At 41.7% G+C, this 18324-nt stretch overlaps 1 protein-coding gene across 2 annotated transcripts in view; it reads left to right on the top strand.

Moving 5' to 3' along the window:
• LOC124003897 (N-terminal EF-hand calcium-binding protein 1-like) overlaps nucleotides 1-18324 on the top strand; it is a 70151-nt gene that overhangs the window by 48576 nt on the left and 3251 nt on the right. The window contains exons 5-11 of one of the 2 annotated variants that reach the window (XM_046312539.1): nucleotides 2283-2380; nucleotides 10592-10728; nucleotides 14122-14243; nucleotides 14568-14647; nucleotides 15347-15400; nucleotides 16165-16274; nucleotides 17439-17516. In XM_046312539.1, coding sequence (XP_046168495.1) covers nucleotides 2283-2380; nucleotides 10592-10728; nucleotides 14122-14243; nucleotides 14568-14647; nucleotides 15347-15400; nucleotides 16165-16274; nucleotides 17439-17516 — 679 coding nt within the window. The remainder of the gene's footprint in view (nucleotides 1-2282; nucleotides 2381-10591; nucleotides 10729-14121; nucleotides 14244-14567; nucleotides 14648-15346; nucleotides 15401-16164; nucleotides 16275-17438; nucleotides 17517-18324) is intronic. The other variant, XM_046312540.1, reaches the window with a different exon arrangement.

Here is an 18324-nt window from a genome sequence, read left to right as displayed (position 1 = left end):
TTTGGGGCTGTTGCTGGGCAACACGGACTTTCAACTCCCTCCAAAGATTTTCTATGGGGTTGAGATCTGGAGACTGGCTAGGCCACTCCAGGACCTTGAAATGCTTCTTACGAAGCCACTCCTTCGTAGGTATGGTGTTCTTTGCATGCAACGCAGCATTCTTTGTCCTCCAAACACGACGAGTTGAGTTTTTACCAAAAAGTTATATTTTGGTTTCATCTGACCATATGACATTCTCCCAATCTTCTTCTGGATCATCCAAATGCTCTTTAGCAAACTTCAGATGGGCCCCCCGGACATGTACTGGCTTAAGCAGGGGGACACGTCTGGCACTGCAGGATTTGAGTCCCTGGCGGCGTAGTGTGTTACTGATGGTAGGCTTTGTTACTTTGGTCCCAGCTCTCTGCAGGTCATTCACTAGGTCCCCCCGTGTGGTTCTGGGTTTTTTGCTCACCGTTCTTGTAATCATTTTGACCCCACGGGGTGAGATCTTGCGTGGAGCCCCAGATCGAGGGAGATTATCAGTGGTCTTGTATGTCTTCCATTTCCTAATAATTGCTCCCACAGTTGATTTCTTCAAACCAAGCTGCTTACCTATTGCAGATTCAGTCTTCCCAGCCTGGTGCAGGTCTACAATTTTGTTTCTGGTGTCCTTTGACAGCTCTTTGGTCTTGACCATAGTGGAGTGTGACTGTTTGAGGTTGTGGACAGGTTTCTTTTATACTGATAACAAGTTCAAACAGGTGCCATTAATACAGGTAACGAGTGGAGGACAGAGAAGCCTCTTAAAGAAGAAGTTACAGGTCTGTGAGAGCCAGAAATCTTGCTTGTTTGTAGGTGACCAAATACTTATTTTCCACCATAATTTGCAAATTAATTAATAAAAAAATACTACAATGTGATTTTCTGGATTTTTTTTTCTCATTTTGTCTGTCATAGTTGAAGTGTACCTATGATGATACAGGCCTCTCTCATCTTTTTTTAAGTGGGAGAACTTGCACAATTGGTGGCTGACTAAATACTTTTTTGCCCCACTGTAACATTTAAGATCTGACGTGGTTTCAAAGGTACAAATTCTAGATATTTTCCACAAAGTTTGTCTATGTTGAAAATTGGTTACCATGATGACAATTCTGCGATTGAAATTTCACCCTCAAAACAACTTTTTGCATTTTTTTACCCTTTTTTCTCCCCCAATTTCATGGTATCCAATTGGTAGTTACAGTCCTGTCCCATTGCTGCAACTCCCATTCGAACTCAGGAGAGGTGAAGGTCGAGAGCCGCGCGTCCTCCGAAACAAAGCCCAGCCAAGCCGCACTGCTTCTTGACAGAACGCCTGCTTAACCCGGAAGCCAGCCGCACTAATGTGTCGGAGGAGGAAACACCGTACACCTGGCAACCGTGTCAGCTTGCATTGTGTCAAGAAGCAGTGCGGCTTGGCTGGGTTGTGTTTCGGAGGACGCATGACTCTCGACCTTCACCATTCAGCCAGTTTGTGCCCAGTGGGTTATTGTTGTAATAATTGTTATCACCATCAGCATAACAGTGTCACTCCGATCTTCATTATCCTCATAATCAACATGGTCATGCTGATCATCATCTATAACCTTCTATTATTATAAGTGTGGGTATAAACTGATTAACACATCTAGATACCCAGCTTAGGAAAATTAGTGGCAGATGGAAAGCCAAAAGTAGGACAAGAACCTGTAAACACTCACCTCCGAGAATAAACCTGCTGCATAATTTATTGAATGGGAAAAGCATCAGTCAGCGGAGCAGCTTGACATGGGGGGGATGTTGACTATCTCTTTATCACTGTAAGTGCATTCTCTGTGTTATCTTGGAGTTAGTGCGTTGAACATCAATCAATGACTGCTTCATAGGCAAAAGAAATCCGTGGCACTCTTAGATTGGTGAAAGTTATAATGTCCTGATTGATTTAACATTACCATAATAAAGTATAAGAACAGTGTTGGCACACTTAAGCGTTTTGGTTGACTTACTTTCCAACTTTATAAGAGATTATAACACTTGATCTAATCAATGTCCGGTCTTGTGTCTCAGGATGTACTGTTCTGTTTTGTTGTTCGATCAGTCTAAGGTAGTTCCGACATTTCTCATAGACATTTTTTAGATCAAAGTGTGCATTATGGGGAAGGATATTGCGATACCATGCACATTAGATATTCAACTGAATGTGTTATTCGTACTGTGTGGTATAAGAAACTGGTGTCGATGTTAAATATACAATTAGGGTTGCTTTCTTTCTTTCATTTCAGATGACTTTGCTCAACACTTGGGGGGATATGTGAATGTCCTCTCTGCTCTGGAGATCCTAAATGTTGCCATCTTGGAAGCTATGAACAAAACTAAAAAGGTACATCTTTGTGATTACTATTCTGAGACATCATATCCATGCTCGAGGTTTACTGTCAAATCGATGCGTGAATCCAATCATTCAATAACACTTTGAAAATATAACCTTCTTTACTCTGCACAATGAAGTAATCACTGATTTAACACGATTGCACAGGTGAAAGCAAGAGTTCCACTTAACAGCTTAGTGACTGTGGGTTAAAGAATTTCCCATACCCATGTCTAATAGATCCAGAAGCAGTTTGGAACTCGGTAGTGAGTGTTACAACGCAGAACAGATGATTTTGACACACCACGCGCTTCAGCACTCGACATTTCTGTTTTGAGAGCTTGTGTTGACCGGGGCAGCTCTAGCAGGGCAGAAATTTGACGAACAGACTTATTGGAAAGGTGGCATCCTATGACGGTGCCACGTTGAAAGTCACTGAGCTCTTTGGTATGGACCATTCTACTGCCAATGTTTGTCTATAGAGATTGCATGGCTGGGTGCTCAATTTTATACACCTTTCAGCAACGGGCGTGGCTGAAATAGCCAAATCAACTAATTTGATCCACTAATTTGAAGGGGTGTCCACATACTTTTGTATATATGGTGTATGTCCTTGTTCTCTTCTTGGTTGATTTAGGGGCATCTTATAGAAACATTTAAAATAAATAATTAAAGTCAGTAATATTCATTGTAAGTCACATAAATAGACATCGTAATCACTCAATCATCCTAACATAATAAAATAAAAAATGTAATGGTCTTATTTTGCAAATAAGTGTTCAATTTCAACTTAACCATGATCATATAGGTAATTTGTTTGTCTTTTCAGGTCTTAAGGTAAGTAATAATGTATTAACTAATACAGTTAGTCATCACCAACACATTCTGTCCTTTACCATCACAGTTCATTATGTGGTGGTAATGACATGTGGTGGTAATGACATGTGGCGGGAATTACATTTTTACAGTATTTGGTCATAAATAGAAGGGATTCCAGCATGCTCCAGTTGAACAGCTCGCATACAATGTATCCTAAATACACATAATTAAAACATAATTGAAAAAATCTAACATCATTTGATGAAACTATAGCCTATTGGGAAATATCTTCTCAAGTCATATTTACCTTTCTTTTCATTTCCCGGCATCAACATTAGAATTCCCCTCCATGACATCTATGTGCTCCACTGTCACTATTCTTATCCAAGTACGCAATCTTTTGAAAAAAAGGTTATTATTATTTGCTTGTCATGGTGGTCATGACACAACACCTAGAGACTTCTGTATTTTGTGTAAAAAATATATATACATGTATATCAAATGGCTTATGCACATCTAATATGTATATAGTTTCCATTTATTTGAATGTTTTTTTTAAACAGGTGCAGTAAATGTTTTGTCATTAGACTTTTGTAAGTGTAATGCATAGAAGATTGTCAAAAGTCCAGGTGTGAAGCAGGACAAAAACAGTGAAAAACAGTGTAAATAATAACATTACATGACTTTTTTTTCTCCATAACATTATGGAGAAAAAAAGGTTCAAGGTTATTTTAATCTCTACTTTGAAATTGGTTTAAAACATGTTTTATTTAACCTTTATTTAACTAGGCAAGTCAATTAAGAACAAACTGTTATTTACAATGACGGCCTACCCCGGGCCAAACCTGGACAACGCTGGGCCAATTGTGTGCTGCCCTGTGGGACTCACAATCACGGCCGGATGTGATTCAGCCTGGATTACTTAATGGATGTGAAGAAAAACAATCTATGTTAAAATGTTATCTTAAAAATCTAACCCTGAGACACAAAAAGGCCCATATTTGCAAAATCACCCATATTTTTTTATTTTATTTAACTAGGCAAGTCAGTTAAGAAAAAACGGTTATTTACAATGACGGCCTACCCCAGGCCAAACCTGGACGACACTTGTCCAATTGTGCGCCGCCCTATGGGACTCCCAATCACAGCCAGATGTCATACAGCCTGGATTTGAACCAGGTATAAGTAACGTCTCTTGCACTGAGATGCCTTAGACCACTGCGCCACTCAGGAGCCCATATACCCCATCTCTATACTGCTTATGCCAAGATATAATGTAAGGGGCAAAACCAAATACACAGGCTATAGAAATACACTTACAGGCTAAAGACCAAAATACTGGTAAGCATAATAACTGAAAATATGACTGGAACGTAACCGACGTCTGCACATGTGCACTAGACCACGACCAACGTGGAATAGTAACTGTGCCGCAAGCAACGGTACTGGTTAAATTAGGCTACATGCTACAGTAACGATACACGGTAGCATGAGGCTACATTACATTTACATTACATTTAAGTCATTTAGCAGACGCTCTTATCCAGGGCGACTTACAAATTGGTGCATTCACCTTATGACATCCAGTGGAACAGTCACTTTACAATAGTGCATCTAAATCTTAAAGGGGGGGGGGTGAGAGGGAATAAGGGGTCTGAGGATCTCATCTCGGTACCTAATGGCAGTCAGGCTACCTCTGGCGAGCACATGGAGGGCTGTGCGGCCCCCCAAAGAAATACCACCCCACACCATGACTGACCCACCGCCAAGCCGGTCATGCTGGAGGATGTTGCAGGCGGCAGAACGTTCTCCACGGCGTCTCCAGACTCTGTCACGTCTGTCACATGTGGTCAGTGTGAACCTGCTTTCATCTGAGAAGAGCACAGGGCGCCAGTGGTGAATTTGCCAATCTTGGGGTTCTCTGGCAAATGCCAAACGTCCTGCACGGTGTTGGGCTGTAAGCACAACCACCACCTGTGGACGTCGGGCCCTCATACCACCCTCATGGAGTCTGTTTCTGACCGTTTGAGCAGACACATGCACATTTGTGGCCTGCTGGAGGTCATTTTGCAGGGCTCTGGCAGTGTTCCTCCTTGCACAAAGGCGGAGGTAGCGGTCCTGCTGCTGGGTTGTTGCCCTCCTACGGCCTCCTCCACGTCTCCTGATGTACTGGCCTGTCTCCTGGTAGCGCCTCCATGCTCTGGACACTATGCTGACAGACACAGCAAGCCTTCTTGCCACAGCTCGCATTGATGTGCCATCCTGGATGAGCTGCACTACCTGAGCCACTTGTGTGGGTTGTAGACTCCGTCTCATGCTACCACTAGAGTGAAAGCACCGCCAGCATTCAAAAGTGACCAAAACATCAGCCAGGAAGCATAGGAACTGAGAAGTGGTCTGTGGTTACCACCTGCAGAACCAGTCCTTTATTGGGGGTGTCTTGCTAATTGCCTATAATTTCCACCTGTTGTCTATTCCACTTGCACAACAGCATGTGAAATTTATTGTCAATCAGTGTTGCTTCCTAAGTGGACAGTTTGATTTCACAGTAGTGTGATTGACTTGGAGTTACATTGTGTTGTTTAAGTGTTCCCTATAAAGAATATATATAAAGAACCAGTCCACTGGGCTCCCGAGTGGCGCAGCTGTCTAAGGCACTGCATCTCAGCGCTAGAGTCGTCACTAAAGACCCTGGATTGATTCCAGCCTGGAACACAACTGGCTGTGATTGAGAGTCCCATATGACGACGCACAATTGGCCCAGTGTCGTTAGGGTTTGGCCTGGGTAGGCCGTCGCTGTAAATAAGAATTTGTTCTTAACTGACTTGCCTAGTTAAATAAAGGTAAAATAAACATTTGAGTTCCCTTACACTTCAGTGTTGTGATGCAAAATGCATACATAACATAAAGGTTGTAAATGTCCGTAACATGGCTATTAAAGAAAGATACTATGTCTATAAGCAAACAGTATTAAAGGAATAATTCTAAAAAAGGCATGTGGCACACAGCATAAATGAGCTAGCATGACTGGCTAACATCTTGGCTAGCAAGCTTGAACAAGCATGACGGTAAATAACTAGACTGCATTAGCAACACTCAATTAAAGAAGAAATGGCATGTGCCGTATTTATGTAATGACTTAAATGTAATGTAAATGTATTTCCACTTAAATGTAAGCACTAACACAAGTTAAATGCAGATAGGTACAGTTCAATGAGTCTTAATTTCTGACTGCAATCTCACTCTGAAGGCAGCAGCATGTGGTTCAGTGAGGTGCACAGGGAATGGTCAACTATGATTGGCTGGTACAAGTGGTCAGCTGCCTTCAGAGTGAATTTGGAGGTACAACTTGCCGGGACTAATATTGTGAAAATAAGAGGTGTTGGGCAAATATACAGAACAAAAATATAAATATTTCAATGAGTTTACTGAGTTCGAGTATATAAAAGGAAATTCTCTGTCAACAACTCTGGTGGACATTCCTACAGTCAGCATGTCAATTGCACACTCCCTCAAAACTTGAGACATCTCTGGAATTCTGTTGTATGACAAAACTGCACATTTTAGAGTGGCCTTTTATTGTCCCTAGCATAAGGTGCACCTGTGTAATTATCATGCTGTTCAATCAGCTTCTTGATATACCACACCTGTCAGGTGGATGGATTATCTTGGCAAAGGAGGAATGTTCACTAACAAGGATATAAACAAATTGTTGCATTTGAGAGCAATACTTTTTTGTGCCTATTGAACATTTCTGGGATATTCTATTTCACCTCATGAAACATGGGACCAACACTTGCGTTTATATTTTTGTTCAATATACTGTTTAACAGCCACCATGGGGAAAACAAATCTTGTTTGCCATCTGCACCCATTCAATTTAGCCTAGATTTAGTTATTAAAAAAACACTTTTTTGGATTCTCATACACTTACAATGTTGTTTTGATTATTGCTTGAACGGTCGCTAAGATTATATTTGGTTGTGATCGTTGCTAAATACCTATTTTTGATTGTCGCAGTTGTTAGCTAGAATGCTAACGCTCATTGACATAGACTGTAGCAAAGCTAGCCAAAGAACCATTTTACCATTTTAAGTGTTTTAAAAAAAGTATAATGCAGTTGATTTGCAACAATGACAAAAACATTAAATTAAGCAGGACATTCATATGATCCTTACAATCCAATTATAATCCAAAAGTAGTGTGAAAAGCAGTTATACGCAAAAATATAAATAGGTTTTATTTTTGCTGGTGCTCAGTGAGAACTCCCACGCTTTTTTCCCCCAAGGTGGGGGAATTGAGAATACCAACTCAAGGGATACTCTATAGGATAGATAAAGGCTTTAACATACCCTATGATATAGGCTACAGAATATACCCTACCAACAGTTGAAGTCGGAAGTTTACATACACCTTAGCCAAATACAGTTTTTCACAATTCCTGACATTCAATCCGAGTAAAAATCCCCTGTCTTAGGTCAGTTAGGATCACCACTTTATTTTAAGAATGTAAAATGTCAGAATAATAGTAGAGAGAATTATTTATTTCAGCTTTTATTTCTTTCATCACATTCCCAGTGGGTCAGACGTTTACATACACTCAATTAGTATTTGGTAGTATTGCCTTTACATTTTTTAACTTGGGTTAAACATTTTTGGTATCCTTCCACAAGCTTCCCACAATAAGTTGGGTGAATTTTGGCCCATTCCTCCTGACAGAGCTGCTGTAACTGAGTCAGGTGTGTAGGCCTCCTTGCTCGCACACGCTTTTTCAGTTCTGCCCAAAAATGTTCTATTGGATTGAGGTCAAGGCTTTGTGATGGCCACTCCAACACCTTGACTTTGTTGACCTTAAGCCATTTTTCCACAACTTTGGAAGTATGCTTGGGGTCATTGTCCATTTGGAAGACTCATTTGCGATCAAGCTTTAACTTCCTGACTGATGTCTTGAGATGCTGCTTCAATATATCCATAATTTTCCTTCCTCATGAAGCCATCTATTTTGTGAAGTGCACCAGTCCCTCCTGCAGCAAAGCACCCAAACAACATGATGCTGCCACCACCATGCTTCACGGTTGGGATGGTGTTCTTGGGCTTGCAAGCCTCCCCCTTTCCTCCAAACATAACGATGGTCATTATGGACTATTTTTGTTTCATCAGACCAGAGGACATTGCTCCGAAAAGTACGATCTTTGTCCCCATGTGCAGTTGCCAACCGTAGTCTCGCTTTTTTATGGTGGTTTTGGAGCAGTGGCTTCTTCCTTGCTGAGCGGCCTGTCAGGTTATGTAAATATAGGACTCATTTTACTGTGGATATAGATACTTTTTTACCTGTTTCCTCTAGGATCTTCACAAGGTCCTTTGCTGTTGTTCTGGGATTGATTTGCACTTTTCGCACCAAAGTACGTTCATCTCTTGGAGACAGAACGCATCTCCTTCCTGAGCGGTATGACGCCTGTGTGGTCCCACGGTGTTTATACTTGCGTACTATTGTTTGTACAGATGAACATGGGTGAAACGTTTGGAAATTGCTCCCAAGGATGAACCGGACTTGTGAAGGTCTTCAATTTCTTTCTGAGGTCTTGGCTGATTTCTTTTCATTTTCCTATGATGTCAAGAAAGAAGCACTGAGTTTGAAGGTAGTCCTTGAAATACATCCACAGGTACACCCCCAATTCACTCAAATTATGTCAATTAGCCTATCAGAAGCTTCTAAATCCATGACATAATTTTATAGAATTTTCCAACCTGTTTAAAGACACAGTCAACTTAGTGTATCTAAACTTCTGACCCACTGGAACTGTGATGCAGTGAATTATAGGTGAAATAATCTGCCTGTAAACAATTGTTGAAAAAATTACTTGTGTCATGCGCAAAGTAGATGTCCTAACAGACTTGCCAAAACTATAGTTTGTTAACATTAAATTTGTGGAGTGGTTGAAAAACAAGTTTTAATGACTCCAACCTAAGTGTATGTAAACTTCCGAATTCAACTGTATGTATTGTATTATGAACAGTAATTGCTCCAGTCCATTGACTAGGGGCTAGTTTTGACTTTAAGATAAAAAAAAATAGACTGCCTTCATCTGTGCAAAGGAATCTAGCTAGTTTTGCCTCGTAAAAGTGATGAGTCCAGCAACAATACTGGTGTTGAAATAGTCAAGCCAAGCATATCTGCATTCATTACCATCATATTACGGTCTATATTAGGGATCATCGACTAGATTCAGCAACGGGCCAAACATAAATACAAATAATTTCTAGACTGCAAAAGAGACCGCAAGAAGAACAAAAACGTTATAATATTTGATTTAAAACATAATAATTTCAAATCTTGCTTCTATTTATATACGATCACATATGTCTCTGGGCAGATAAAATCACCTGCGGGCCAAATTGCATCTACACTGGATATTTTTTGTAAACGTACTGTTCAAAGTAGTCATTGTGCATAGAGTTGTATGGTTTGTTAAACTTTTGAAATCAACGTTTTTTCCTACTGAAACTTATAGATGATATTGGAGGGGAGCAGAGAGAAAATCTCTGAGCCATTTAAAAAAAGTTTCAACATTGGCCAGCCCAGGAATCAGTGAAGCACATCAGTGAAGGAATGAGAAAAACCAGCGATCCCTGTTAGAAAAGAGGGGGCTGTTACTGCATAATTATGCATCCTGTCACAATTAAAGCCCCATTCTTCCATTCACTTCCTTATACGTTGTCAGAAGGAAACTCCATAGAGGTTTTTGCTTTGCTAGCGATTGTTAGCAGTTGTCACAAATATCACCACCAAGGCCCTAGACTAGAATTCCCCCTTGGTATTTATCAACAGTACACTTAGATAGAAAGTTGCTATCGAGAACCTTAAAGGGTTCTTCGGCTGTCCCCATAAGAGAACCCTTTGAAGAACCTTTTTTGGTTCAACTTAGAACCCTTTTGGTTTCAGGTAGAACCCATTATACAGAGGGTTCTACATGGAACCCAAAAGTGTTCTACCTGGAACCAAAACATATGTAGCAAGGGTTGCCTCCCAAATTGCACCCTATTCATCATATAGTGCACTCCTTTTGACCAGGGTCCAATTACAATTGCATTCTTGTTAGGAGTCTCCTGCCAGTTACATTTATAATAGCTGGTATTGTATGAAAACCATTCCATGGACAATATTCAAAAAGGCCAAGAATCATGTATGCGGTGAAAAGTAACAAATTAATTTGAGTAAAACGTGTAATGACCTTTGGTAGCTGTTACTATACGGCCTTAGCTGTAATGAGCTCAACAGCTCTTAGAATTGATATGGGCTCTCCGAGTAAAGGTTGCCAACCTGTTCTCTCTCTCTCTCTCTCTCGTTTTCTATCTCTCTCTGCAACCACATCTACCTTCCCTCCATCTCCTCTCCTTTGTTAGGAGTACCAGGACTCCTCTGTGCTGGGACAGTTTGTGACCCGCTTCATGCTGAGGGAGACCTCCAGCCAGCTGCTCTCTCTCCAAATGTCCCTGCAGTGTGCTATGGAGGCCGTGGAAGAGCAGAGCAGGCCCGCACCGTAAGTCGCTAGTGCTCAACACACCTAAACACTATGGCAGTAGCCATCTTATTACTCCGTACTCAGTCTCTGATACACAACGGCACCTCACGACTCAACACCACGCCAGCTGCACCTCAGTACTAAACACTATAGCACCATGCCACTACTAAACACTATAGCACCACCTCACTACTAAACACTATAGCACCACCTCACTACTAAACACTATAGCACCACCTCACTACTAAACACTATAGCACCACCTCACTACTAAACAATATAGCACCACCTCACTACTAAACACTATAGCACCATCTCACTACTAAACAATATAGCACCACCTCACTACTAAACACTATAGCACCACCTCACTACTGTACACTATAGCACCACCTCACTACTAAACACTATAGCACCACCTCACTACTAAACACTATAGCACCACCTCACTACTAAACAATATAGCACCACCTCACTACTAAACACTATAGCACCACCTCACTACTAAACACTATAGCACCACCTCACTACTAAACACTATAGCACCACCTCACTACTGTACACTATAGCACCACCTCACTACTAAACAATATAGCACCACCTCACTACTAAACAATATAGCACCACCTCACTACTAAACACTATAGCACCACCTCACTACTGTACACTATAGCACCACCTCACTACTAAACACTATAGCACCACCTCACTACTGTACACTATAGCACCACCTCACTACTAAACACTATAGCACCACCTCACTACTGTACACTATAGCACCACCTCACTACTAAACACTATAGCACCACCTCACTACTAAACACTATAGCACCACCTCACTACTAAACAATATAGTACCACCTCACTACTAAACACTATTACACCACCCCACTACTAAACACTATAGCACCACCCCACTACTAAACACTATAGCACCACCTCACTACTGTACACTATAGCACCACCTCACTACTAAACACTATAGCACCACCTCACTACTAAACACAATAGCACCACCTCACTACTAAACACTATAGCACCACCTCACTACTAAACACTATAGCACCACCTCACTACTGTACACTATAGCACCACCTCACTACTAAACACTATAGCACCACCTCACTACTAAACACTATAGCACCACCTCACTACTAAACACTATAGCACCACCTCACTACTAAACACTATAGCACCACCTCACTACTAAACACTATAGCACCACCTCACTACTAAACACTATAGCACCACCTCACTACTAAACACTATAGCACCACCTCACTACTGTACACTATAGCACCACCTCACTACTAAACACTATAGCACCACCTCACTACTAAACACTATAGCACCACCTCACTACTAAACAATACAGCACCACCTCACTACTAAACACTATAGCACCACCTCACTACTAAACACTATAGCACCATCTCACTACTAAACACTATAGCACCACCTCACTACTAAACACTATGTCACCACCCCACTACTAAACAATATAGCACCACCTCACTACTAAACACTATAGCACCACCCCACTACTAAACACCATAGCACCACCCCACTACTAAACACCATAGCACCACCTCACTACTAAACACTATAGCACCACCTCACTACTAAACACTATAGCACCACCTCACTACTAAACACTATAGCACCACCTCACTACTAAACACTATAGCACCACCTCACTACTAAACACTACAGCACCACCCCACTACTAAACAATATAGTACCACCTCACTACTAAACACTATAGCACCACCTCACTACTGTACACTATAGCACCACCTCACTACTAAACAATATAGTACCACCCCACTACTAAACAATATAGCACCACCTCACTACTAAACACTATAGCACCACCTTACTACTAAACACTATAGCACCACCTCACTACTAAACACTATAGCACCACCTCACTACTAAACAATATAGTACTACCTCACTACTAAACAATATAGTACCACCCCACTACTAAACAATATAGTACCACCTCACTACTAAACACTATAGCACCACCTCACTACTGTACACTATAGCACCACCTCACTACTAAACAATATAGTACCACCCCACTACTAAACAATATAGTACCACCTCACTACTAAACACTATAGCACCACCTCACTACTAAACACTATAGCACCGCCTCACTACTAAACACTATAGCACCACCTCACTACTAAACACTATAGCACCACCTCACTACTAAACACTATAGCACCACCTCACTACTGTACACTATAGCACCACCTCACTACTAAACAATATAGTACCACCCCACTACTAAACAATATAGTACCACCTCACTACTAAACACTATAGCACCACCTCACTACTAAACACTATAGCACCGCCTCACTACTAAACACTATAGCACCACCTCACTACTAAACACTATAGCACCACCTCACTACTAAACACTATAGCACCACCTCACTACTAAACACTATAGCACCACCTCACTACTAAACACTATAGCACCACCTCACTACTAAACACTATAGCACCACCTCACTACTAAACACTATAGCACCATCTCACTACTAAACACTATAGCACCACCTCACTACTAAACACTATAGCACCACCTCATGATGTTGACTTTTGGGGGGATGAATTAATAGGCTACACTCTCTCCTCCTCCATTGGCGATACTGTCTGCATGCGCTACAGTATCTAGCGTCCTGCCTAGCATATCTTTTCTCCGTGGTGCATCTTGGAGTTAACCACTTACTAGGAAGAATGGGGGTTGAGTTAGACACATACACATATACACACTCCTAATACAGCCTGATACTGTGTCCTCGTTTCTTTTCATCGGCAGTAGTGTCCTACGTGCTGCGTGCCCTTTAGGGTTTCTACCTTGCCCAGGAGGAGAACTGTCCCAGTCATACACTCCCTCAGCCCTGGGGATAGGTAAACAGTCTTAACCTGGAGAAAACAGCAACTCTCCATCCATCTACTCTGTCACACACAAACACAGAGGCACAAAGACTCAACCAGACTCAGATGGGCACACACACACACTTCATCTTTGATTTTGAAGTGTTAGTGTCACCACTGAGCAGTCAATACCATGTCCTACACTACCCATGGGGGAAATTACAATGTTGGGCTTGTTATTTGGAACTATCCACAAAATGTCTTCCACTCTTCTTTGTTGTGTTTTCGTTCGGCCAATGTGCTGCTGCTACCGCCTTCTGTCATCGTTCTTAACATGTTCTCTTCTTTTCTGATATTATTCTCTACCTCCTCTCCTCTCTATATGTTATTCCTCCTCTATCTTTGTCGATTGTGACCAGCGCCATCGCTCTTTTCCTTTCCTCACCTCTCTGACAGTTACCTTTTCTTTTTTACTTTTATTCCTCTTCCTTTTCTCGTTCTGTCTGTTTTCAGGAGAGCGGTGGAGGTGGCGGAGCATCCCTCAGCGCAGAGAAACAGCAGACGATGTGGCCGCAAGTTTCAGAAGAACATGTGCCTCTCCCCTACCCACCCCTATTCAGGCATCCTCACTACAGGTAATATCAAGGCTAGTGTAACTGCTGGGAAATGGCTAGCTAGTTAGTGGTGCGAGCTAGTGGCATTTCAATCGGTGACGTCACTCGCTCTGAGACCTTGTAGTTGTTTCCCTTGCTCTGCGAGGGCCGTGGCTTTTGTGGAGCGATAGGTAAAGATGCATCGTGGGGGGCAGTCGATGTGTTCCGAGGGGCCTTAGTTCGAGCCCAGATTGGGGCAAGGAGAGGGACGATAGCAAGACTGTTACATTAATGATGTTAACCAGGATCACTCTTAGAACTAATTTAATAGGATCTATGTGGGTGTGCGTGTGTGTGTTTCTCTAGGAGTGACCATGGAGATTGATGACCACTGGTGCTCCCAGATCAACAGGCTCCAGCAGCTATTGGACAAGCTGGAGTGGCAGGTACGGAACTGTCCTGGGTATATCTCATCCTGACCGCGCCTTTACGTCTCGCTCTATTGCTCCATGCTGCTCCTACCTTTCTCCTATCTCCCCTTTGTCGCTCTCTCTTACTTTAACTCCCTATGCTGTCTCTATCACCTATCTGTCTGTCTGTCTGTCTGCCAGCCAGTCAGTCTCTCACTCTCTCTGTCTCTTTCTAGTTTGTCAATCTACACTGCAATATCAGAGCAATTCATAACCTGCAGCATGTACCTAGTGCAATATCAATCGTCACCTCACAGATTCTCATTCCCTTTGCAGTGAGCTAATAAAATGGAATATTATAGCTTATTGCTTTGTCTCACGGTTGGATAGAAATAGAGGGTTGCCGATGTACAGGCAGGGGTTGGATATGAACTCTAGTCAGAATGTGTGTCAATGATGCAATGTATTGGATAATTATAGTATATACCTGCATGAGATAATTATATTCTAGTCAGACTTGGGTTCAAGTAGTATTTGTTTTCTTTTCAGATTGAGTTTGATTGAGCAATATGGGTGTGGTTTACACTTTTGGGACTATTCCATTGTGTCTGGAAAGCTCATACAAGCAGAGCTAAAGTATTTGGAAGAAAAAATGCCTTTTGAAACTGGGAATTATTCAAGTCCTGGTCAATGTGAGTTTGACCATTATAACTAGGTTTTCAATGGTCTTTTCAGGGTCCAAAGTTGGAACTTCTGAAAGAAGATACGCTGGCCAGTACATACAAATCTGTGAGTGATGACTGTTGTTTCTCTAAATTTGATTCAGTTCGATACAACTTTATTAATACCCTCAGGGGCAACTTAGGCCAGTCATTGGACTTTAACGGCACAGTTATCCAATAAAAGTACGTCCTTGTAGCTCTTCTTTTTAAGTTTACACATACACCCCATTTTTTACAGTGTCAATTTGTTTTTGTTTTTCAAAGTGGACCGCACATGAGGCAATCCAAAATGAATTCACATCAGCATCCGCCCCTGTGTGACTGTAACACCTGCAGAACACCTCCAATTTTTCACAGGAACCCTTCAGATTTATCATTCGCACATTGAGTTTCCTCTCACAGGCAAAAAAACCCCCACTTCCCTATCTGCTTCTAAAACCTGTGTCTTGCCTAGAGCTCGGGTACAGGAGCTCAGAGGAGCATGTGATGTAATCTCACAAACACCTTACTGTTCCTGTCTTTCCTGCATGAATCTTTTCTTATTATTAAATACATTTTTTCTTGAGATAACTGACATCTGGTTGTCTTACCTACCTTAGTTGAATGCCCTGACTGTAAATCCTAAGTTATACCTTATGTACATAAGCAAGGCATCAACTAAATTAGCCACCTAAAATGACAATCTTGCGTACTTGCTTTGAGGTCGCCATTTTTTGCAGCTAATTGTAGTTATTGCGTTGCTTAAGTTGCTCTGTAAAGGAGTCTACGCTAAATGATCAAAATGGAAATGTATTTAAATGTTGTGTTTCCTTGTGGTCGCCGTGCCAACAGAACATCCTGCTGGTGCAGACGCAGATGACGGCAACGGGGGACCTCGAGGAGTTCCAGAAGCTGCTCAAGAGCTATGTGGACGCCACGTCCAACCACAGCGACAACTTGCAGTGAGTCAAATCAAACAAATCAAACTTATTTTATCAAGCCCTTTTTTTTAAAATCAGTATAAATTGCATTACAGTTACCCGGCTTAGACCCCAAAGCACAGTGGCTTGGCACAGGGCAATGCAGGGCACGCGACTAAGGCCAAGAGTTTTTCCTGGTCAAATCACCTGTCGTGGAAATGTCCTCTATTTACCAAATCATGGGAGCAAACCACACACACAAGTCAGAGTTAGTTATCAAAGTCCATCTTTAATTATATGAGCTCTATCACAATCCTGTGACTCTCAGGTAATTCAGTGTCTCTCAATGAATTCTCTGAGAGCCCCCTTACACACTGCAGCTGAGTTCCTTTAATAGCAAAGAACACACATAGTCAGACAGCATCGGCATAATTCATTGTTCAGCTTTGTCTCCTCTCTCAACCTCAGAACCATAAACCAATCCTCCATATCAACAGGCATATATCAAATTGTCATTTAGATACAACCAATCCTAAATACAACCAATCCTGGACAAGATCACAGAGACACACTGACTGGCACACAGACATTGTGGAGCAAAATATATTTTTACACATGATGACACTTTGACCTCTCCCCTCTCTGCGGCCCATGCAACTTAGTCTTGACAGAACAGATATCTGCAACCTCGCCACAGTATTATACAAAAATACCATTCTGATGAGAAGTAACTTACACACATTTGATGAATATAAAACATCTTACATATGTTACCAACAAATTCTGATTCTTCCACGACACACTTTGGCAGGAAAGCCTATTCCTAGATGATAGAAAATGTCTCACCATTGGGATTGTTCTATTTGATCCCAACGATGGCATGCATAATACTTTCCAAAAGTTCCTAAGAATTAGTGACAAACTTTTTCATAGGTAACATTGATTGATCCATTAAAAGACTTTCAAAAAACAGCCACAGTTATGCATCATGATGCATTTGTGCCGTAGGAGCTCCTTTAATGCAAATGAGATCTTATTTACTGATTGGGCCAGATGCTAACTTCAACTCCCTTGCGCTCTTTCCTTTCTCTCTTTCTCTTTTGACCTCTCTCTCTCTCTCTCTCTCTCTCTCTCTCTCTCTCTCTCTCTCTCTCTCTCTCTCTCTCTCTCTCTCTCTCTCTCTCTCTCTCTCTCTCTCTTTCTTAGTGTTTCTATCCAGAAGCTCGCGGGAAAGTCGTGCTACATAATGTATGAGTTTTGGCAGGATCGTATCTCCTGGATGAGGTGTGTGTGTGACACTGGCAGGCTGCTCATCTCGCTGATGGAAGCTCTCTCCACTGATGATGAGCAGATGGCCCATCTCATGTCATGTCATGACACACACATACACACCATTTCTCAGGGTTGATTCATACACACCAATATACAGTGCCTTGCGAAAGTATTCGGCCCCTTTGAACTTTGCGACCTTTTGCCACATTTCAGGCTTCAAACATGAAGATATAAAACTGTATTTGTTTGTGAAGAATCAACAACAAGTGGGACACAATCATGAAGTGGAACGACATTTATTGGATATTTCAAACTTTTTTAACAATTCAAAAACTGAAAAATTGGGCGTGCAAAATTATTCAGCCCCCTTAAGTTAATACTTTGTAGCGCCACCTTTTGCTGTGATTACAGCTGTAAGTCGCTTGGGATATGTCTCTATCAGTTTTGCACATTGAGAGACTGAATTATTTTCCCATTCCTCCTTGCAAAACAGCTCGAGCTCAGTGAGGTTGGATGGAGAGCATTTGTGAACAGCAGTTTTCAGTTCTTTCCACAGATTCTCGATTGGATTCAGGTCTGGACTTTGACTTGGCCATTCTAACACCTGGATATGTTTATTTTTGAACCATTCCATTGTAGATTTTGCTTTATGTTTTGGATCATTATCTTGTTGGAAGACAAATCTCCGTCCCAGTCTCAGGTCTTTTGCAGACTCCATCAGGTTTTCTTCCAGAATGGTCCTGTATTTGGCTCCATCCATCTTCCCATCAATTTTAACCATCTTCCCTGTCCCTGCTGAAGAAAAGCAGGCCCAAACCAT

Source organism: Oncorhynchus gorbuscha, linkage group LG18, assembly GCF_021184085.1.
Source record: "Oncorhynchus gorbuscha isolate QuinsamMale2020 ecotype Even-year linkage group LG18, OgorEven_v1.0, whole genome shotgun sequence".
Taxonomy (NCBI): domain Eukaryota; kingdom Metazoa; phylum Chordata; class Actinopteri; order Salmoniformes; family Salmonidae; genus Oncorhynchus; species Oncorhynchus gorbuscha.
The sequence above is the reverse complement of the archived record's forward strand: the minus strand, read 5'-3'. Positions and strand labels throughout refer to the sequence as shown.